We start from the raw sequence: 24,177 nt of genomic DNA, 5'->3' as shown, positions 1-24,177 counted from the left end.
CAAGTGTCGCTTGTGTAAAAGATCACAATACCTCAAAGTTAACAGAAATCATGTTTACTTCAATCTTTAGAGAATCTTCAGTTTGTGCAAAAATGAGACAACATAATAAACGCAACCAAACTGGCATTTCTCTAGACAGTACAAATGTATACAATGATGTAGACTGTAAATTGAGCAGCACCAAGTCATACATCTCACCGCACTGTGATGTAACTTTTAAATAAAGTAAGTGATTTATTTCACCCAACATTTGACAGAAAAAAAGTTTTTAATCATTTAATAGTTAACATCTTTCAACAGAGACTGTGAAAGTTAAAAAAAATGGTCTGTTCAAAATTAACACTGTTCATCCACACATGCATGCTGTCCCATGTTCAAGTTGACGTGGGAATTCAGTTCAGGTCCAAGCAATTCCAAAATATATCCGAGTAACCATCATGTTCATTCTCTCATGGAGCCGATGTGTCAGTAAGACGAGCTGTGATTGGCTGCTGTCTTTATGAGTTTATGACCCGTTGATGGGGTGGTGGAGTCGCACACGGAGGCTTCTGGCTGCCGGACCACCTCGTCCAGCTCGTTGATGAAGTGTTTGAGATCATCCAGGCATCGCTCGCGGATCTCGCCGAGGTTCTCCCTCAGGGGAACCTGCAGCTGCTTCTCCAGGTTGGCGTCTTTAGCCACCAGCATCTTCACCACCATGCCGAAGGTCACGCAGTCCTGCCGGTACACCTGGAAGTGCACAGAAGCAAGTTAGAGCTAAATGTTCCATATCATCCCTTTCCTGTAGTGTGTTATTTTGGTTGTAGGTGCATGTAAGTAGGCCTGTCGCGATAATCGATAAATTGACTTATCGTACGATAAATAAAAATGGACTCGATAAATGTTCTGAGCTCGATAAATTTCCGTTTACATAAAGATGTGACCAGCATTTTAGCCTGGAGCGCTGTGGCTGCCAGGCGCGCTGTGAGGGGCGGGGCTGACACACAGCCAGGTCATGACACTCCACGTGCACGTGCAGCAGCGTAGCAGCCAAATTAATAATATAGCGACAAGCGGGAGACAACGTGTGACTTACTCGCGGGGAATTTAAAGTGAAATGGAATTGGTTACAAAACCTAACGACACATCTCGATTCTCTGGTGTGGCAGTATTTTGGATTCAAACCAAATCAACGAGGCGAACCTACGGACTTGAATGAGCCGGGCGGTGTTTAAATTGGTTTAAAAAAGGTAGCGACAAAAGCAGGCAATACCACGCATTTTAAACCACCTAAAACACAACCACCCCATTCCGTTTTTCCAGCTGGGAGCAAACACGGCAGCTGGAGATGGAGAGCCCCCGCCCGACAATGCAAACATGTTGGTGTTCCTTGCTCGAAAACTTAGAAAAACAGATTTGGATATGGCCTGTTGAGGCACCTGGGTCTTTGACAGTGGACTGTACACTTGACTGTTGTTTTAAGGAGGGTTTTTTTGCTTGTGAGATAATGTGTGCTCACATTTATTTATTTATATATATATATATATATATATATATATATATATATATATGAGAGAGAGAGCTCTGTTTTCCAGCCTGACTCTATTTAATTTATTGTTTTGGTTGTGTGTGATTTAATTAATTTATTATAATTTAATTCATTGGTTTTATTTATTATATATAATTTATATATTTTAATATTATTTCACATTTCATTTGCAATTTTGAATGTTCAATAAAAAGTTATGTTTGAAAGGATGTACTTGAAATATTATTATATATTATCATTATGTCTAAAATGGTCTTAAAACGGTGCCGACAATATTATCGTTTATCGCAATAATTTCCAGAAAAATGTATCGTCCAACACAATTAATTATCGTGACAGGCCTACATGTAAGTGCTCTGCAAAGGCTAGAATCCCAAAGTTCTGCTGTAGCACAGGCAGTATGAGAAACATTAAGGCTTTTTGGAACATGAAAGCACAGAGAAATGTCACGGTAGAGGCAGAGAATACACGTAACCTGGAAATGAGCATATGTGCTCATAAAAAAAAAAAAGAAGCTTTTGGGCAAAAACAATTCAAATCTTTCCTCTAAGGAAAACATCCATTCTCATGTATAGTTTAGGTACTAAAAGTGGGGCTGGGCAATATATATATATATCGATATTTGATAAGATAGGAGACTAGACATTTGATTTGGGATCTTGTGATATAAGTGTTTAAAAACTAAAAGTTATGACATTTTCAGAATGTACCTCTTGTTTTAGCCGTTCTATGCTTGACCCACTTAATCATTATCTACTACCAATCATTATCAAAATGTTCATGTTGCAAATATTTTGTGAAAGCATTAATATTAAACTAAAACAATATTGTCACTGTTTTGATATTGATGTATTTGGTCAAAAACAAGTGCTATCTTTCAAAGAGATATATCTGGGCTATCCCATTATTATATTATTATTATTATTACCCGAATAATCCTGGGGAGGCCAAGGTATAAAAAATATATTGTTATATGATTTCTTTAAATCGCCCAGCCCTACTGAGGAGTGTAAAGAGGTCAAAGCCTATAAAAGAAAACGTTTCACCCCCTCAGTTAGGTTTCTTGTTTCCTTCCTGCCTAACCTGGCGCCTAGGTGTAAATATCCCAGTGTCATTGAGGCCGAGCGGATCATTCTGGTGTCAACACACATCACGCAGTGTCAAAAGATAAACACTTTTCCTCTCAAGTTTAATAAGGGCCCTTTTTATATAGGACAGGGTGGCCCAAGAAGCAATAAAAGCTCCACTTTAGAGGCTCATAACAGGTGTGAGAGGGACAATGAGGAAGAGGTGCTGGAATCTTGTTTGGGAGCTGCCATTTCACACCCAGCCTCAAATGTCTCATAAAAACAATACAGGGGGTCTGATGAGCCAAACACCAGAGGATCGTTTCTGATTCCTGATCCTTCACATGAGCTGACAACGTGAAGAAGTGGGAAAATATCACGGTGTCATAATAGTAGTTCAGTCAGACAACTCACGTGTTTCTTAATTAGAAGCAGCATATAGTTTGAGTTTGGCTTCTAGGCTCGGGCCTCATCACTCCACAGATTTACAAAGAACATTGAGTGATGATTAGATAACTATCCCCCGAGCCTACAGGTGGAAGCTGGGGTGGTGGGGGGGCAGGCAAGCAGCAGCAACATGAAACACAGCAGCAGGAACATGAACGTAGCAGTACCAAGTGAACACAGCAGCAGCATAGCGAGGCAGAGGCAGGAAGACCTGGCAGATTAAATAGAGCGGCATGTTTAGGAGAAAGTGTTTGGTTGTAGGGACGAGGTGCGTCACGTGTTAATGTATCATTGGTGCTCGAGTTGACTGCCTGAACTAGCTCGCAGGCTTCGCCCCATTACTTTGTCTGGATAGAAAATCTTTTGTTTCACAGAAAAAGTACCAGATTGGCTGTGGATGGTTGCCACACATATATAGGCAGGGTCCTTTGCTGCATCTCTCTGCCTTGTTTCCTGTTGTCCCTCCTCTAGTGTAATCTAATAATAGCTTAAAGTGCTCCAAAAATAAACGAGAATTACTGCCTTGCAGCAAAACGCCCATCGAACCGGTCACGTTGCAGTCTTTAGACATTTGTGTGACTGTGCAAGAGTCTTAATTAACAGCACATGAGGCCAACAATGAGTTTTGTGAGGTCACAGTGAACTTGATCTTTGACCACCAATTCAGTTCATGATGAGCCCAAGTTGTTCCAGAAGTCATTTAATTCTCTCTAGGGATGGACGGATTACCGTTTCTGGCTAGAGGCGTTATAGAAATACACATCAGGACGTTTAGTAATCCGCCAGTGTGATGCTCTACTTCTCTACAAAAATGGAACAGATGTTTAGACACACCTCAATTTCTCTGGACTGCTGCTCACTGCTCTTTTAGTTTGTCTCCATCTGTCTCTCTAGAACAGTTTTTCCCAACCTGGGGGGGCGCCAAAGATCGCAGGGGGGGCGCCAGGCCTCAGATAATTTGAGGCCAAATATCATATTTATACTTTAAAAAAAAAAAAAAATTGATTAATTCATTTGAATAACAATTCAATTTAGTAGCTATTAAAGGCATAAAAAGACAGAAATGTATAATTCTTTCTTTAATAGAAATATTTCTTCGGCCCGTAAAGTGTCCGAACCAGGCTTTTCTGGATAAGCGCATTTTTAAAACATAGTCGTTGTCCATGCCGGTTTCAGTTGGGTTATTTGTCACAGTTGCTCCGATCAGATCGGTCTCCTCCATTTTGTAGATTATGGAATCCACATAAACACATCGGCAAAATCCGGCTTACTTTGAGCATGTGTTTTAAAAAGTTTAATCCCTTTGTGAATTGTTTCCACTTCCGCACCGTCCTTTAATTTCTTCATACAGCGGGAATCCAAATGAATGAATCCCGAGTCCAATAGCCATCAAAGTCACTCCAATAGTGCTCCTTAATTACGCTTTCATCCTCCTTTAACAAAATACTTGTGTGTGTGTGTGTGTGTGTGGGGGGGGGGGGGCGCAACTTCCAACAGGAGTCATTTGGGGGGGCTCTTGGGAAAAAAGGTTGGGAACCACTGCTCAAGAAAGTTGCTCTCCATCTTCCCTGACTTAGCGGGAATGTATTACCGCGCTGATACGGCTACTTATTAATTCGTGCCGCGGGCGGACACAAGGGCACCTCCAATGTCGAGGCCTGTGTGTTTATACATGTGCCTGAGAGTGTAAAATTAGGCCAGGCCAGGCTGGGTTTCAGTCATTCACCGGATACCAACGCTGGCTTCGAAGCTGCGGGGCGTTCAGGCTCGCTGGCTTATTTATAGCTTTTCACTACGTTCCTAGAGCAGAGAGCTTGGCCGGAGTAGAGGAGAGATCACAAATAAAGATCTGTTGTCAAAACACAGTTTATGTACAGGAGGCAACTTTCCAAAAACCTGCACTGCATGAAAGAAAATGGCCAGCTTAAAACGTAAACAAGGGATACTTAACTTTGTTTTTAAGGGGGCCAAGTTAGAAATAATAAGAGTCCAGGGGCCACTAAGGATTACCGTGGCTCAGCCCAAACATCTGTCTTTGGGAGATAGCGCTGGGCGATATGAATAAAATCATATACCACAATGTTTTTGACCAAATACCTCAATGTTAATGAGGTTTTAAGGCAAGGTAGACCATTAGTGCTTTTACAACACGTTTACACAAAGAAAATGTATTAAATAATATGTACCGGTAATGTGGATTTAATATATAAGCATGCAAAGGCCAATTACAGATCAGCTAGACGGCCTGATAAATTCACAAAATGATATCACTTAACTGTTATGCAGCCGAGAAAGCAAAACACTTTACATTACCCCAAATCTAAAACAACATCTTGTGATACATTTCCCAGACCTAGTGGGATCATATTCAACAAGCTCCATTAGTGTATATATGCACTTTGGTACCTTATTAACAATAAAAGTCAAAAGAAAAACTTCCATTGTGGATAAATGTATATTGATTCTGATAATAGAAGAATGGTATCACTGACAGACCAATCAGAACAGTTTGCTCCTAATATTATCTACTTTGAGACTAGATCAGCGTCAACGCATGAGATTCTTACTGTATCTCCTCCCTCTTGACCCACAGCAAACTCTTTCCGTGTTATGTGAACAGCTACAAATTCATTTACAGGAAATGTGAGGAGACACGTAGAAAATGAGGATACAAACACTTTCAGGAAAGAGTGCTTCAGTAAAATAAACTCATTCTGGGTGTTTCTAAACCCCATGAACATTCCTCATGTCCAATACATAATGAAGTGGAAGCCGTTGCAAAGATCAAACGACGTAAACTGTATGAAACTCAATCCTGTGATGATAGCCCTACCCTAAATTTAGCAACAACAAATGGTCCGATTAATTTCTTATCACAACCTCAACAGCTGATAACAGATAGTCAATGTTTTTATCAACGTGGTGCCGACAACTGCTTCTTTGAATACAGGGAAAGTTTTTTTTCCGAGATAACAATGTGCTGAAAATGAACTTCCTGAAGCCCCTCCTTTGACAGGAAGGAAAAAGGCCAGTGCTTGACTTTGGGTGGGGTCGGTACAGAACCATCTCTGCCTCTAGAAGCTTCTTAAATGTTCTTTCGCCAGTTAAAGTAACGGTTAGGAATGACTGTGTGAGCCTGACTGGGGCCTACAGTTCTTCAACCTTTAAACAAATAAAATAAAAGGCCTGTCTGGTTTTCCATCTTGTAGCGGAATATATTTAGAAACCTCAACAAATGAAATAAAACGCCCTTTGTATCACAGCCTGGACTGTGAAGAGTAAAACATAATACCCTTTATTGCCTCGGATGCCTTGTCACTCACTGTAACCAGTTAGTCTGAACTGCAGCCAAAGTCAACTCTGACAATGAGAAGGGGCTTCAGGTTGAATTTCAGCAGACCTATTTCACTTAGCTACACAAACACGCGGCGAGGCAGTGGTACGATGCGGCTCAGCACGATGTCGGGCCTTGATGGAAACTCCAGTATGGAAAAGTGTAGAGAGTGAAGAGCTACTGGACCGGAGTGTGTTTGTGTCCGAAGAGATGGCTAGACCAGATTGGGGGCAGAAAGCCAAACATCTGGACGACACTTGTCAAGACTCTGAACACATCGAGTGCCGATTGTGACACAAACAGTGATTGTTGTCTCAGACCGAAAAAGGAAAGTGTGTCCTCGGCATGGTGGGAAATGAACACCGGCCTCCAGACTTGGGCTACGACATTTTCCAGTTTGTTTTGTCTGCCATTTTGGCGAACCATTATGTGAGGCGATTCTTATAGGTTTTAATCGGTGTTTATATAAAAGGGTTTAAAAAAGGGTAAAAAGTGTCTACTTAGAAAAATCTGAAATACTTTCGGGATCGTCAATTCCTATTTATTTAAAAAAAAACAACGTATCAAGATATTGACCCGGAAATAATTGAGATGTATGGTATTTTTTTGTATCTGCTCTTTTAAATACACAGATTTGATGTACATTTAATTATGTATTTTTTTGTTTTATATGGAATAGCCACATGGGACCATTTTTATTTAAACTTTTTTTTGATGATCTTAGAATTATTACCACCAATCCAATAAATAAAATGAACTCTCCGTCGCCGTTATTTTTTTTAGCAATGTCTATCTATATAATGTAAATCCCTTATAGTGGTAGGGAAACCCTGCTGTTTACCCGGGCGACATATTGGCTCAAATGTTTGGTGACAGTCTTATGTAACGACAAATCAAATGTAAACACAATGGGGGATATCGAGGTCAGCGGAAAAAGATCAAGGTTCTGTGCACACGTGATACGCTAAGTCGATAACGTCATTATCCTGCCAGGTCTAGTAGTGTGTGAGAGAAACACAGCTGACTGAGGCGAGGTCCCAGACAGCGTACATGAAAGTGTTCTGGAAATCACAAAGACCAAAGCGGAGGACAAGAGGAGGAAAATAACTGCTGATAATCATCTGGATCTGCTGACAATTCCAAAGAAACTTCATATCCCTGAGAAAATGGAGTACACAGTTTGAACAATAATCTCATGACTACATTTGAAGATTAAAGCAAAAAGGAGCATACTGAAAATAGAAACACGATAATAACCTAAAAGGGTCAGTGTATTTTTTGGTCATTGGATTTTCTTTTCACAAAAGGATATTCAAAAACAAAAAACGAGTGGACATTCAATTTTTGTTTTAAGATGTAAAAAATGTAATTGAAATACAAGGCGTTTTTCTTTATCATGGTCAAAAAGGGATTTACAAAATTTAAAAAAACGGGATGATTTTCATTTTTTACTTCTCAAAACAAAACAAAAAACCACTAGTAAAAAAAAAAAAAAAAAAAAAAATGTTTTTTCATATTCTGCTACCGGAAGTTGTCTTACGAAATAAGAGCGCAGATGAGGACGATCCTGTCCACCCTGTCTAAAAAAACAACTTGTAATAGCTACGTTGGCCCTAAAGACTATTCTCGTTTTCCGTAATCTGTACCATATGACAATCGAAACAAATTAAAGTACCACAGCATAGCTCGAGTGATGTGAGGAGACGCAGGTGTGGAGAAAGAGACTATAAGAGGCTATAAAACAGGCCAGAAGCTGCAGCGTAGGCAACCCTATAGGCTCTGTGGCGCAGCTCCATGTGGGGGCGCAGTGTGTGCTCCAGGGCAGAGCTGGCTGGGGTTTAATGGTCCCAGTAAAGCAGCGGTGGTGCTCACTGCCTTCATTAGATAACTGAGCAGAGCTGGAACCTCGGGCCCCGGGGCGGTTTGAGCTCCGTTGAGCCCTCGATTTATTGTACGCGCAAATCTATACCATGCCTGAGCTTTACTTGTGTTTCTGTTTTCGTTTATGTGTTCCTGTAACGTACATTAGCCTAGCATTTCTAAATCCGTGTGTGTAAACAATAGAGGGTTGTACTGTTGAGCTATGCAGGATATTAAACTGGTGTAAGGGTTTAATGAGCAGTTGTTGCACAAAGGAGAAAACCGAGATGCATTTAACAACCAAGTTCGCCAGATAATGAACCGTCATTCTGCTGTGAGACAGATATCTGGTAGCGGTGAACATTGGTGTACCCATCACTGTGAGTGGAGGATAGCAAAGTGAATCTCCTGCCTTATTAGGACCATAATAACAGATGGATGTTCCAGAAAAGCATATCCAGAGAAATAATCCAGCTTTTAGTGATTAAAAACACATCGAAAATAGCTATATTGAAACACACATCATTTACCAATACCACATCTATTTAGTTTCTAAACAAATGATTCATAAATACCAGTTCATTCCGTATCCAACCAAACTAGTGTATTTTCTTTTATGAGCTCATGGTGAGTTTACAGAGAACAGTGTTTCTACTATTTCCTAGTTCATTTCCCAGGAGATATTTAGTGGTGATGAAGTTGGTATTACAGGCAGAGATTGAGTCATACTCTAATAACTCTCTGTGGAAGTTTGGGCACGGATTATCTTTGAAATAATCTTTTATAAGCTTGGAATTCATGCCAAATGACATGAAAAGCCTTTCACTTAATGTGGACCTATCATGCTATTTTTAAGCAATAGCATAGGTCTCAGATAAATACAAATATATAAAAAACATGTCTATGAAGGGTTTTGCTCAAAATACCAAACAGATCACCCATTCTAGCCATGCCTCATATCCCTCCATTTCACTTCCTGTTTCAAAAGTGCTGATTTGGGGTATAAAGCTTAACCTCTTAGGCCCCACGGACCCGGTTCCGGGGCCGAAATCGCGTCATTTGTAAGAAACAACGTCTAAGGAACCTTAATATTTAATAAACTATGAATATTTTATATCCATATAACGGGAACATTTTTATTTAACTGATCTTTTTCATTAAAAAAAAAAACCACACAATGCTAACAGTGAGCCTCTGAATTAGCCCTGAGCGAAACATGCTAACCTATTACTGCACCGAAAATCACTCCTAGCTCCCTTATTACTTATCCTAGCTGCACATCCAACACATCATTTATGATCGTAAAGACACAGAATCTAACGGTGCCCACCTCAACACTGAAAGATACAAACTCGTGACGTTATCAACAAAAACGTACATCAAAACAGGTAGCCCACAACGCTAACATGGCTTACCTTTGTCTGGTCTAAACTGGTCTTCAATGGCATTAAAACGATAACAACGATGATGTTGTTAATCCATAGGTTAATATCCAATGTGGCTGTGTCCCCTTTGAAATGTTCTGATAATCTATAAGCAATAAAACTGCAATTCCGTTTTAAAAAAGTAGAGCAGGCCATTCCTACGCTCTGTAGCTTCATTGAATGCGCCATCTTCTTTTTTTAACATGAGTGTGTGCGGGACGATTTCCCTTCAATTCTATTGGCTCTAACGATCAGAAAGAGATGTCACATGTCAACATCGAAGAAGGGGGGCCAGAGATAAGGAAAATCCACCCAAATGGCCCCAGAAGAGGTTTTTTTTGCTAAATCTGTCTAAAAAGGTCAAATATCACTTGTTTTGCATCAATCTTGAAACAGGGTACTTATATGTTGTACTTTGGATTCCTAAAGCTTTTATTCTACTATCCCATCATCCAAGGTTAGTTTTCACTATAAGTACAAGATGTCTTTTGGACGGACATTATAATTTACAGTTTTTTACCATGTTCAATCTTAATTTTCTTTAAAATAAAAAACATCTATATTGATTCTGACTTTTCTACATCCAACTCACAAGTTTATCATTACTTTGAGAAAAAAGATTATTCATTTAACCCTTTTAGAAGGGAAGACATGGTCATTTGTTCTGGGAATGTCATTCGAGCCTGAAACCTGAAAAACAGGCTTGGGGCTAAAGAGGTTAATGAGCTCATGCAGGAGACGCTACCGGCAGCTACTGTCTAAACTAAATACTGCCGTGATGAAACGCCATCTCATGGATTATCAAGGATTATCTCTGAAACAGTATGGAGCTCAAAGGCTTTCTCTCTTGCCGGTTATACCACAAGGTGAGTTCCTTTTTATTTCCTGCTTCTTCACACACATGCTCTCCAGGACATGTTAGCTCTGAGTTTTAGCGATGCTAATGTAAACACCGACCATATTACGTCCAAAACAGTCGGGCATTGTTTCTGATAGCAACGTTTCTGATAGGGCTGTGGGTCCACATTTCCGATATTACGTCATATCGGACGCAACTCTGGATCAGCTCCGTTGTAGCGCCGTTTTTAGAGATTTGGGTACGGAGGAAATGTTTATGTGTAAAAGACATACAAAAGTGCATTTTGCATGATAGGTCCCCTTTAAATGTGAGGCTACCGCTAGAAAACATTACATGTCATGTTATGGTCCTGTTGACAAAGCCCTGCTACAACAGGCCTAAAGTTAAGATGTAAATTGGGCAGTACCTTCTCTATCTCCTGAGCTTTGGCTGAGATGGCCTTCGCTCGCCGCTCCTTGAAGTTGTCCGGCGACAGCTTTTGGCATTCCTCCACGACGGGAGTCACCAGCGGCTCCTCTTTGTCTCCTTCTGGGGCGTGGTTATCCTCCTGGAAAGGTAGAAGGACAACCGGGTGATTCACTGTCTAAGGAAGACTCAGAGAGGTGAGCACAATAATTATTATTAAGCAACTGCCACAGCATGGGAGAAGTCAGGAAATGAATGCCATATAACTACAGAAGTGACAATAAAAAAAATAACTAAACATATAATTGGAAAACAATGAACGGACTTAGGTCAGCAACTTCTAGCCATTCACATAGAGCCAGTGCAACCTGACCTACTGACTGTTTAACGTCACGGCAAAGATGTGTGTGATGAGGCGTACCAATAGATGAAGCTCAGAGTTACAGGAGTAAAGCCTGAGTTGCTGAAAAGCCTGAGTTGCTGAAAAGCTCGAGTATACGCTGAGAAAGTTGGGTGCTGTGGATTTCTTCTTACAACTACTCGACAAATTGGGAATCCATTATAATTACATCGATCTATATGCTTTCAAATCTGCCAGAACTTCATTTTGCACACGGATCTTATTACTTATAAACTACGACTAAAACCTGGCTTAACATTGCACTCATTTTCCAAAGTAAATTGTAGAACGTGATATGTTTTTATTTCTTAATAATGTGAAATGGGGCAGGGCGAGGCCACGATGAGCCTGTCTAATGGATAGCCTGGGAACTCTATCACCCATAAGTATTACTGTGGGAGCCAAAAGAAAGAGCAAAGGGGAGAAATGAGGCCAATTTGGATCAACGCTCAATTTCTTTTGCTCATTTCCTGATTCTATTAGAGTCAGAAGGCCAGGGAGCAGAGCTGCCCAGCCATGACTAAGGTCCGGTCATACATTAAAAAGGGAAACGGGCCGCGGACTAAGTCATTAAATCTCCAGATGAACGAGGGGGATGGTACATCGCAATGTCTGATTGTGGTCGGAGATAAAAAAAAAGGCAAGACTCATAAAAGCATCATCCAATTATTCCTCCGTCTGATTCTCCCCCTGAAGCTATGCTTGGGAGGAGTACGCCTGCACGTTTGTCAGAGTTCCTTAGACTCAGTGAGAATATATCTGTCTGAGTCTTTCACTTCAACGGGCTGGGCACAGCGTCATCAATATGAAGCTATACAAAAGGCACAAAAATCCAATCTCATCAGGGTGGATGAACTCTTCCTACCTGCACAGGAACCACCGGCGGAAAACAGCAATTTGATAAAAACCATTCCACCTTTCATTGTTCTATCTATTCTTTGTGCATTGTCCCTGTTCAAATGAAGAAACACAACGTATACATGGATGTTTAAAGAGGTTTTTGGACCTAAAGTTCTTGCAAATTGATCTGGTCAATCTGGAACTGACCATGAACATTTTCTAATTACTGCTTTAACAAATGATGTCATACTCTTCCACCGTGGTAGATCTAACCAACAAATGTTTATGAGCTTGTTGATCGAACTTGCCCTGATTCTCTGTCTTTACCTTCAAGGAAACCATGATGGAAATCCAAAAAGGAAGCTAAATTAAAAAAGGCATTCAGCCAATTCGTTTTTGGTAAATCTCACTCGTGAATTGAAACCTCATGGTGACGCTACAGGAAAAGCCAGGGGAACACCAACCGCTCAAGTTTCAATAACATCCATGTCTGTCGAAAAATGTCATTATTTCTGTATTCATCCTAAAAGATATTTGTGTGAACTTGCCATTGTTAGCATGAAGTATGGCCCGAAATATTTTGTTTTGTAACATCACAGTAGCCTTGACCTGTGACCACACAATTCTAAATGTCAAGAGTCGGATTGGACTTATGTGTGGGGATGGGTATCGTTTGAAAACCGGTTCTGCTTATCGATTCCGGTTCTTATCGATTCCCTGTTTCGATTCCAAAATTGTAAAAGAAAGAGGTCAAACGTTTAGATAACAAAAATATCTTTATTTTTTAAAATATTTTTACAAATAAAATATATATATGCAATACAAATTTATTGCAGAATAGCTGTGCTTTATTTGAACTGAGCTATGCCTGTGGCAAGCTATTAACAGGCATTACACCGTGCCTTGTCTTTTTCTTTTTTAGCGTAGTGGAGCATCCCTTCAGAGCGTTTACCGCGACCCATCTTTGGTGTTATGAAGTGACTGAGCTCATGAACTGTCTACGGGAGGGCGGGGGGAGCCTCGCTGCGGGGCAACTGTGGACCTCTGTTGCCTTTCAGCGCAACTTACATGATGCAGTTTAAAAGAATTAAGGGCGGTGCCGGCCGTCAGCGAACCGAGCCGGCCGTCAACCGCCCGCTGACGACCGGCCGTTCTGTGATTCTCCAGAACACACAGATGGCCAGTTCGCCCTGACCCTGTAGTCCACCGGGGCGCCGCAGCGTTGTCCATAGAAAACATAAAGCCCCAGCAATGGCTTTCCCCAGCATGGAGGCATCGAAAACAGTAGACTCACCGACGCTGTACCCCCTAAATATATATCACAATAACTAAACTTCTGAAAGGACAACAGGTTTATAACCCCTGTGACCCTCTGCCTGCTTGTGTTCCCTGTTAGCATCCCATGATCTCAGTAATCATCTCGGTGGGTAAATGTCATACTGTAATGAAAGAGTCTGCCTTGTACAGCCATGCATCACTTTGGTGACCTTTTCAGTTACAGGGCATGCTCTCCACCCGCTACGCCACCATGGCTCAAAGCTGCTCTTTAGACACCCCCCCCCCCTCTTCTGTCTGGGATGGCTCCAGAGAGCCTGCGAGTGTGTTTTTTGAATCCCCACAGCAGGCAGCGGCCGGGGCCATAAGTGCAAGCTTGAGAGGGGGGCACAGTGGAGGCCTTTCATCTCGGCAAAGGTTACGGGTTTGTGCCCCCAGAACACAAAAAAACAATGCACCACAGGCTAGATCAAACACAACAGCAGTGTGTGTGTGTGTGTGTGTGTGTGTGTGTGTGTGTGTGTGTGTGTGTGTGTGTGTGTGTGTGTGTGTGTGTGTGTGTGTGTGTGTGTGTGTGTGTGTGGAGGGGTGGGGCACTTTCATCACAGCTGGATGGTGGTGGGTGGCACTAACAAAAATGCACATAAGGAGGAGGGGACTATGTTTTCACTTTGTTACGCATCTTGTAACTTCGAGAGTATAAAGCAAGTGCATGGATTTGCAGCTTGAGAAGACGACTCAGGAAAAAAATATATAAAAACATTCTAATTACCTCCAGCGTGCTCTGAAAAAGATCACAGGGCTGCTAATGGGATAAATAACGAGCCTGCTTTGACATTAAAGCGGCATTTAAGGACCGTTTTATGGGCTTTTTGATCAAAGAGCACATCAGGAGCAAGAAGGAGCAGTATAGTTTACAGGAGGGTTTGAACGCTTCAGAATGGACGGCAAACTGCGTAACTCAGTATTATTCGACCAATCGAAATCATCAGTAATAAATGTGACACTGTAGTTTTTACACATCAGGGTCGCTGACATGCTACATCTACTCGACAGTCACAGCTGCCAAACACAGTATGTTGCTGTTCAACAGAAAAAAGGAAGCGGTTGTTCATTGTTAACGGCCTACACGCAGTCCATGCAGTTCCACGGGGACTTCTCCTGGCTTTGCGGCTTAGATCATATGATAACGCTGCGACTCGAGCTACCGAGTTAGCCTCTTCCCTTCTGGGTGGCCGGGGCCAGACGCATTGCGCCTGATCACATCTGATTCTATTTGCACTCCTCTGCGTAGTTGGATGATATCAGCCAAACAGGCAGGAGATATCCACATTAAATAATTTTTATTTTATTTTTTAAAAACACTTTAAAAAGGAAGCACGGCTGGTACTTCCGTAGATACTTGAGCCCCCTTTCCCCCCCCCCCCTGCACCACTACAACTCCTGTGATTGAAGTCTGCTTACAGCACAGGTAAACAAAGCACAGGCCCCGATGGCTTTTACGCGCTGTGCGACGGCCACTTTAAAACCCATTAACATACTTCAATGCAACTAAACACTTATTAGAAGGATGGCATTTAAGACGTTCCAGATGCATCCTGCTGTACAGTGACAAAAGGCGGGATGTATAATAAACAAAAAGGGGCTTTTTTTTTGGAACAGAAGACCCGTTTGAAAAGAAGCATGAATGCTTGTTTTGGTTTTTTATGAAGCAGAGTTGTAGTTTGTTACCTTGAATGATATTGCGCTGACTGGGGAGCCTTCTCTCGACAGGCCAGGGATTTTGTCTGGAGAGAAATAGAGACAACACAAAGTGTGACACTTCAGTGAAACATATGTGATGAAGAAGATTTAGAATGGAAAAAAATGACAGGCAGCAGTGGAAGAAGACATTTAGTAGGTTTGAGTGTAAGTAAGGGGTGATGTTTGGTTCCAGGATCCACACAGGTACCTAGGCTAGAACAATCAGGAAACACATGGTTCACAAATCACGCTCCGAAGTGAAAAGATTCAACGGGACTTTTACAAATTCCCTCTCATCTATCAGACACCTCATATCGCTTTCCTTTCCTTTCCTTTCCTCCTTTTCTTTTCTCAAGCGAGTATTCTAACCAAGGCTTTGTGCAATCCAGTCTGGAAGCTTCAGGGATATCCATCAGACATCCTATCCCCTCTCCCTCTCGCTCCACACACGACCTGGTGGCATCTTTACGAGGCCTGACAAAGTGGCAGACGGAGCGGGGAGTGATCCGGCTTCTGGACACATTACAAACACTCCTTCTCTCTCTCGGGTTACCCACACCGGGAATAGGTTTGAGTTTAACGATTGTAACCTTTGTGTGTTTCGGAAACAAACCCACTGCATGGAATTTCATCTCGCTTTCATTCATTTGTATGGCAACAATAATAAAAGAAAGAATCACTTGAAAGACAGGCAGGGGCTATATTACATACAGTATGATGGAGTACCTCTCACATTGGATTGTTTATGTTGAGACTAGGGCTGCACGATTTGGGGAAATAATCTAATTGCGATTTTCCTGACAGATATTGCGATTCGATTTGCGATATTTGTTTTTAAGCGACCCAACGGAAGTTTATTGTAAAATGCGGCCATATCTCCGGCTAGGAAGGTCGCATCAACGTGCTCCGTCTCTAGCACCCCTGCAGCCCGAACTACGAGTGAAAGAACTAAACTTACATGAAACTTCCGTTGGGTTGATTTAAAGTCAAGCTTCAATAGTAATAGAAACATGTGATGGAGCATTACTAACCTGACTCAGACGGTTTGTTTCACCAAACCATCTAGGAAAGCTCCACTGGAAGCGATTTAGAAAGGGCAGGCACTTTCAAAAATACTTGGCAGGTGATTGGATCAATCTGTCTATCACCGTCTATCATGGGCCACTTCTGATTGGTTAACAATGGCTGGTACATGTGGAGCACAGCACTTCTGACTGGTGTGGAGGACTAACACACAAGAAGAACAAAAACAATTCATTTCAAATCGCGATTTCGATTTAAAATCGATTACTCCTTCAGCCCTAGTTGAGACATCCATGGAAATAACATTATCTTTAATGCACGTGTCAATTTTGTGAGTTTAAGCTCTTATGCGTAACATAGATTTCAGATGAGTTGAATAAACAGTTTTTTTAACTACTCTGTCTATTTGGGTGTCTCGGTTTCAACATGGGACGTTTCATTGTGATATCTATTAGTTAAAATTAAAAAAGTGTGCTGAAAATGTATGGAATTTAACGATACACATTTTCAAAATTATTTTTCTGAACCGAGTAAAAACATCTCCCCTTCAGTGGCCCTTACACACACCAAACTGAATGTTTTTACAGAGTATATTGTTCATACATCATCTTTAGCCTGATTTATAAAACATTGTATTCCCTAACACATGGCAAAAGTATATGGGTAGAAAGTAGTTCAAGGTTTATGGAGTAATATTTTTTTAAAAATCCAAAATACTGTGTGTTGAAAGCTTTTGACTCTAAAATGTCAATAAAGAAATACAACCAGCATTAAACAAGGTTTAGAGTGATCGAAGTGAATGCAAACTATAGCATATTTAAGAGGATTATACCTCATTGGAATATTTAAACAGAACAAACACCTTAAAGCAAGTAATCAACTGTACCTTACTAACCGGGGGTGTTTCCTTTAAAATATAGATTTCTGAGGAAACAAACCAACTGCTTTTCTATTGGTCTACACAACAACTATACTGAACTGTACTTACCGGAGATCTTGCTGTGAGAATAAGTCTCTTCACATCCTGTAGGAAGACCAAACCGTAAGGTCACTGACCGTGTACACAATAACTACACTCTCCCTTATCCAATAGCCATCCATCAAGCACACTCTCTGCCCTGATGCCTCACTAAAATATGTTTAACGGTGCTTTGCTCAGCTTCTTAGAGATTACCATCATGCATCATAAACATTGAGGCAACCGAGGCTTACTTTGCCACGTAAGCATGACGACCACTTGCCAGTCTAAAAATGGGCCAGTAAAAATGTCAGAAGGAGATGGCAGCATTGAAGATGGTAGGAGACCTGAAGGAAAGGGTTTGCTCGGATGGTTTAGGTATACAAAGCATACAAATGAACAAATGCTAGCAAGTTCAGTTAATCTTAGATTTGTTGCCGACATGCTGCGAAATTAATCATGTAAAACTTGAAAGGCAGCGCATGTCCAGTGTCAGTAACAGAAAAAAGAAAAAGAAAAATCTAAGATTCAATCAGGCATAGAGTGGTGCAGGAATGAGTCCAACGACCCGGAAATTAGCATTTTTCAACTTTCGGATTTTCTTATTTGAAGTCACTTTTTTTTTTAAATGCATTTTGGCTTAGATGTCTGCAATAAGGTCTGTGGTTAACACACTCTATTGAGGGTCTCACAGGTTGAGGGACCCTTTGATTTTAGATCATCACTGCACCACTAAGACTATCCAAGTATGCAGTTTGCCAAATGCCAGCATATGAATAGGGGCATAGAGCTTTAATATTAAACTGTAATATGTACAGTTCCTGCACAAAGCCTTATTAAATGCGTCATTGCCAGAGCAGGTGCACACTGTCTGATAACCAAAGGGGGAATCATGTAGGATTACATAAAGCATATCTTAGGATTTAGTCAATTACTTTAAAATGTCTACATGCATCTGCAAGGTTAGCATATGATATGTCATATTTACAGATCAGAGTAGGAAGCAAGGAAGGTGCTACCACAGAGGAACCCATTACAGTCACCACTAGGAACTAGTGAACAAACAGAATTCTGTGCGATGAACTTCAGACCTGGGTGAAATAACTTCCGGGTCAATTCGGAGTTTATTATAGCTAGAATACTTAAGGGCGATTATTTAACCGAGGTTCATTTCTTTGATTATCTTCTATAGGTTTGAAGCTTTTGTAGGCCCTTAAGTCTGTCCTCCATCCTTGTATCCTTCTCCAAACTTAGTGTCAGTAATAGGAGGCCACAACATTTCCTTCTGACAGGACAAGGATGCAAGGAGACGAGAGAGGAAGAGAAGATTTGCTCATTGTCACCCAAGTCTGAACTGGTTTCAAATGGCTTTATGTACAGACCCAAAGTTTCATGTCCAATCTGTTGAGGATAGAGCGCCCCCCAGAGGGGCTCAGCTAGACCTGCATGACCCTCTGGAACGTCCACACCTGAAAAGCCGGTCACCCACATTACCAGTTAAAGGAGGAAGCAGTCAAATAATAGAGGAACATGGAGACAGTAAATACATGTTTTGGGATGGATTGTCCTGAATTTCAAACGTTGGGGAGGGGGTCTCTGCGGGATCTACATACTCTTGCCTTGCTGTGAGGGGAACGGCAGGCTCTTGGCTCGGTCCGGGGAGTATCCTCTGCTGCTGACGCTGGAGCCCGAGCGGCTGTGGGGGGAGCGGGCCACCTCGCGGCGCACCGGGGAGCGCTCTCTGGGGGGGGGGAACGGGGCGGCCTTCCTCCTGAAGAGGTCTCTGTCCTCCCTGGGAGAAGCAGAGGGGAGTTATTTGAATAGTCAGATTATTCTCAGTGTTTTTTCTAAATGTTAACAGAGACAGTTTCATCCTACAGGCCATAAGACTGTTAGAACACCTGAACCTTTGAAAGAACATCCATAACATTCTGTCTGCAACATATATGTATGTATGTATATATATATATATATATATATATATATATATATATATATATTAGGGCCGGGACTTTAACGCGTTAATTAATTACACAAAAATTAACGCATTTTAAATCGCACTTATTTTTGCACCGCGGAACGTTTCTCACTGGATGAGTTTCAGGGGTAACGATTATACTGGAGCACCAACTAACGTTCATGACTTCAAACAACAACAAACCACAGTGAACAATAGTCAAACGTGAACGAAGAAGCTGATGAGACCGCTTTGGTTGGCCCCGTGGATGGGACATTTTGTTTTAAAAAACGGACGGATGGAAGCGTCGATAAGAGCACAGGCTCAGGTCAAATATTTATATGTGATTAAAAATGCGATTAATTAATTACAAAGCCTCTAATTAATTAGATTAATTTTTTTAATCGAGTCCCGGCCCTAATTATATATATATATATATATATACATATATACAGACAGACAGACAGACAGACAGACAGACAGACAGACAGACAGACAGACAGACAGACAGACAGACATACATATATATCAATACTCCAATTAGTTGTATATAGACTATTCTGCACTATTTCTATTATATTGTCATTTGTTTTATTTACTTGCACTATTATTGGATGTATTGTGTTGCACTGTTGGAGGCGCCTGTGAGCTAAGAATGTCCTCGTCATAACTACACTGTAGCTGTGAACACATGACCATAAAAGCCTTGAACCTTGAAGGTCCTCTTTCTCATTTGACAACAGATGCAACAACCAGTGCGTGAACACAACCAAGTACACTTTGCTCCAGTACTGTACTTTGAGGTACGTGTAGTCTCCCTGTGTTCATGCCTCTTTCTACATTTCAGAGGCAATATAAAATATGTTTGACTCTACTGCATTCATCTGACAGCTTGAGTTTCTTGGCCAATTTAGAGTTTCAACACAAAATAATGCATAAAATACGTTGGTTTCTTTTAAGTTGAGCAACCCAGCAATGTGTATGCGCCTACAAGTAATATAAATAATTAGACGATTAATCAAATTTGCTTATTGACAGAATTTCTTTCATTTTTTTCCCCACCAAGACTTTTTCTGCATCGAGTATTTTCACTTTTGTAACACTTTGAGATCATTTTCCTTTTTCTTATGCTTTAAATACATTTTCAATGCAGGACTTTTTTACTTGTAACAGACTATTTTAAGCATTAGTCAAGTGAATCTGAATACTTTAACAACCACAAACGTTTGAGAGAATCTAAAACACGTCTACTCTTTTATTTCTTGGTTCCAGTGCCTACACAGTACAACACCGCCCTCTAGCACAAAGGCCTCGACATATGACATGTTTAGTTCTGAGTATTTATACCAGGTGTTTTCACTAATAACACACTTCCTTTCTGACATCAGCATTTATGGCTGCCATGAATAAACCACATGAAGTTGGGCTACGCAGGGTTAGCATGCACTCACTCGTACCCTCTGTCTAGGTTGAGGATGGCTTGCACCAGCGTGTCCTCTCCGCTCTCGGGCAGCGACCGGGGGGCCGGGTAGAGGCCTTGGTTTCGTGCGTTGTGGGGTTGTGGTGCACGGGCGCTGAGGGAATAAACACACATATGAGAGCTCAGCTGCATACTGTGCAACATGGCATGCCTGAGAGGAAGATAAGGCAGAGTTTTCTTTTGTAAATATTGAAACAAAAGCAGTTTACCCAAACTCCAGAGGCCTTCCTGGGAGGGGCTCTTCCCTGGGAACTCTGTAAGGATACTCCTCCTATACAATACGAAACAAAAAGCCCTTAATTGTGAGTGTGCATATGAAACCATCAATATTAGAACAGCTAGGTAGTTGCAATATGTCTGCAGCAATTGACTGTTAGTGTAAATTCATATGTACAGTAAGTAACTCTGTTACAAATATTAGTATCAATAGTAATCTTAATTAAAAGGGTTTCTAAAATAACAAAACATTCACAAAAATATCTACGAGTTCGATAACAGGGGCATATGCTAATATTTCTGACTTTCAAAACGGACTTTTTGACCCATATTTGATATTTCTCTGCTATTGAACATTCTGTTTATCGTCTTGTTCAAATTAAGCGCATTAAGAAAGTGAAATGCTTCTTCTCAATTGTGGAAGTTTCTTTCTATTCAATTAAGTTCATAGGTAAGAAGGAAAAAACACATTGATAGTACAGGGTATCTGCAGGAATCCTGAAGTCAAATGTAATTCCTTTTAAGACCTTTTTTAAGACCCTTTCCGTACATTTGAAGACCTCATCGCCACTTTGAGTTCTAACCGGTTACCTTGGCGACACACTTTCCCTCACATTGACTATATACAGTATTGATTGTCCTTCCTCCTTATCTCCCAACTGTTGGGCGCAGACTTGCATTTCCCCATAACGATGTTGCTTAGCAACCGGCGTAAACGGACCTTCGCGCCATCAAGCAGTGAGCGAGCGATGTCCTGTTCAGATGACGTCAAATCCAACGGGATGCCATAAATAAACTACACAGAATCACACTACACACCTACGCAATGATTACATTCAGGCACACTGTAGAATACAACCTCTTTGGACCATTTATATACTTATTGAAAACAAGCTACAAAATGTAATACCTTGGAAAATGCCGTTTAATAGCCTTAATTTTCGCTAAATTAATTGATCAACTTTTAATACTTTTTAAGACCCCGCGGACCCCCTGATGTTCTCACCCTCCTTGCAGGCGGCGGAACAGCTCTCCGCTCTGCAGGGAAGTGGATGTTGTCTCCGTGGTAGGCCCTCTGATCTTCATGATAATTTCGTGGCGCTCCTTCGTTCGGGAAGTAGCGTGGTCCTGCTTCATATTCGTACCCGCCGCGGCCATAATCTTCCTCCGGCCTGCCAAAGGGGACCCTCCTCTCCATCGGCCCAGCAGGACGCGGGTACGCACCCTAAAAGGATGGGTACATGTTGAGAATTGAAGTTAAACTTAAAAGAGAGGTTAGAAATGGATATTCAATTATTCTGACCTGAGCTCCTCCAACAATGCAACATATATAATAAAATACAAAACTACAAAATAAAAAGCCGATATACATGTCAATAGAATATGATATGTACAAGAACAGAATATGACATTAAATAATGTAAATTAAGACAAAATTAAAAATACTGTTTATTGCAGTGATAACTATTTATATAAATTAGTATATTGCAAGATGACAACAGGAATGTTTATCGAGGCACTTCACAGAGCTCAGGTGTTTAGCAGTCTTATGGCCTGTGGGATAAAACTGTCCCTGAGGCTGGTGGTTTTTGTGCGGATGCTGCGGTACCACCTGCTGCTGACTTAGATTAAAAAAAGAGAAGAGAAGAGACAGAAGTCACTTTGTCCACACTCACCGGTCTCTCTGTTAAAAAGCGCTCATCGTACACGTCTCGTATGTTCCGCTCTCTCCTGTACGCCACTGCAAGAGGAAAACAATGTAAGAAACCGTATGTTCGAACATGCAATCGTGAAGGGTAATTCAAAAATAAATGTAAACAAGGTCCTGTAGTCATTGATACAATATAACTGCTTATGTGTACTGAATTTGTAGTTTACGCTTGTCGCCTTTTTATTTTTTGTATGCAAGTCCACTTATTTTCCTTCTGCCTTTTATCTGCACTTCACCTTTGCTGCTGTAACTCTGTACTTGTTCCCCAGTTTCATTATGTCGATAAATGTTGGTTTTGCCAAGTGCATGATGCAACACGAACAAAGGTCTTCTATAAACAAATATATACACATAAGGCTCTGAAGTGTGTCCCAGTTCTTGCATGTGCCACATATTGTGTTTTGTAATGTGATCTCTATCAAAGCAAGGCAGTAGCTGCGTTTATCTTGTTAAAAAAGAAATGAGAACTTACTTTTGGACCTCCGTTAGTCGCAGTGATGTACCGATCTTCAACACAATCTGTAAAAAATATTGAGTAAATAGTGTTAGATTAAACACTTTGAGTTTTTAACTGTTGAGCGTATATAAAGAACACATAATAAGAAGGGGGAAACACGTTGTAATTGCATGGTTTGACAACTAGATGTCATCACATAAGATATACTTTATTGATCCCATACGTTTTCGTTCCACTATTTAGGTAAAAACTCTTCATTACAGAACATGAAGCGGTCCTTTGAAAGGAACGTAGAAAGAAAAAAAGGTTGTAGGTTACATGTTTCCTTAAATAAGATAAGAAGCACGGTTTGACAAGTAGATGTCATCACATAACATTAGTTATTGAGCTGGCTGAGAGTATTGTCTGCAGATTAACACAAAAGTAAACACAACACTAGCTCCACACCTAGACTATTAAATACAAAAACCCCTTCATGCTCTGTAATGTCAACACACTGCTTAATACTGTAGTTCCACGTACATCAAAACACTAGCAATGCTAACGTTAGCCCTCATACGTGTTGAAAGCATTCACACGTTCAATTGTATGGTATTTTCAATAGATATTAACACCAAATACTAATTCACGCCAAAACCTTGCATCTCAGAGATGATTACGTTTTAAACAACGCACAGGAAAGGGCATTGATTCCAGTAAAAAAAGAGGCAAACAATCGTACCTTTCTCTCTATCGTTTGGTTAGCTTAGCATTTCACGGTAGCTAGTAGCTAGCTACATGGACAGGCGGCTAGATTTATTGGAAGAGGGAGGTGCATACGTCATCAATTGGGGACGTTCAGTCAATCTGTTTGTTTCTCTTCAAAATCTTATTATACATCCATGTTCAAAATGAGGAGATAATGGAAATTGATAAAATACAAATTATACTTTATTGATCTCAAATTGGGCTTTTTTTCTTTCGTTACAGAAGCTTAAAAAACAAGTCATGGCATAAAGCTAAACATTTAAAAGAGTAGAAATTACAACATATCACTATCTACAAATCTGTAAACCACCTGACAAATAAAACACTATTTAGGGCCAATTTACAGCAAACAAATCCGTGTACCATTAAGTGTGCAAGGAAGGGCATAGCCTATAATTTTATATAAGTGTACAGTGTGAAGTTATTAAGTCAAGTTAACAAAAGAG

At 40.8% G+C, this 24,177-nt stretch overlaps 1 protein-coding gene across 4 annotated transcripts; it reads right to left on the bottom strand.

Annotated features, from left to right (window-relative positions):
- Window positions 1-38: 38 nt before the first annotated feature.
- Window positions 39-23,817, bottom strand: pphln1 (periphilin 1). Of its 4 annotated transcripts, none has more exons than XM_079654379.1 (11): window positions 23,706-23,817; window positions 23,000-23,046; window positions 22,493-22,557; window positions 21,823-22,041; window positions 20,810-20,871; window positions 20,578-20,694; window positions 18,777-18,955; window positions 18,546-18,632; window positions 15,171-15,226; window positions 10,926-11,066; window positions 39-729 (listed from the first exon to the last, which is right to left on the bottom strand). In XM_079654379.1, coding segments are annotated over exons 2-11 (1,191 nt in total). In that variant the 5' UTR covers window positions 23,001-23,046; window positions 23,706-23,817; the 3' UTR covers window positions 39-465. The 4 variants fall into 4 exon arrangements, with proteins under 4 accessions (XP_079510505.1, XP_079510506.1, XP_079510507.1 ...); XM_079654380.1 differs by having other exon boundaries at window positions 18,783-18,955; XM_079654381.1 differs by lacking the exon at window positions 18,546-18,632.
- Window positions 23,818-24,177: the final 360 nt, after the last annotated feature.

This window comes from Notothenia rossii, assembly GCF_949606895.1.
Source record: "Notothenia rossii genome assembly, chromosome: 10".
NCBI lineage: Eukaryota > Metazoa > Chordata > Actinopteri > Perciformes > Nototheniidae > Notothenia > Notothenia rossii.
The sequence above is the reverse complement of the archived record's forward strand: the minus strand, read 5'-3'. Positions and strand labels throughout refer to the sequence as shown.

Excerpts from the sequence above, each read along its gene's own strand:
- pphln1 (XM_079654379.1), bottom strand. Across the intron at positions 18,956-20,577 it reads ATCCTCAACCTAGACAGAGG|GGAGGACAGAGACCTCTTCA; the intron begins GTACGAGTGAGT and ends TGCTTCTCCCAG. Across the intron at positions 18,633-18,776 it reads CCCCTCACAGCAAGGCAAGA|GTGTGGACGTTCCAGAGGGT; the intron begins GTATGTAGATCC and ends CCGGCTTTTCAG.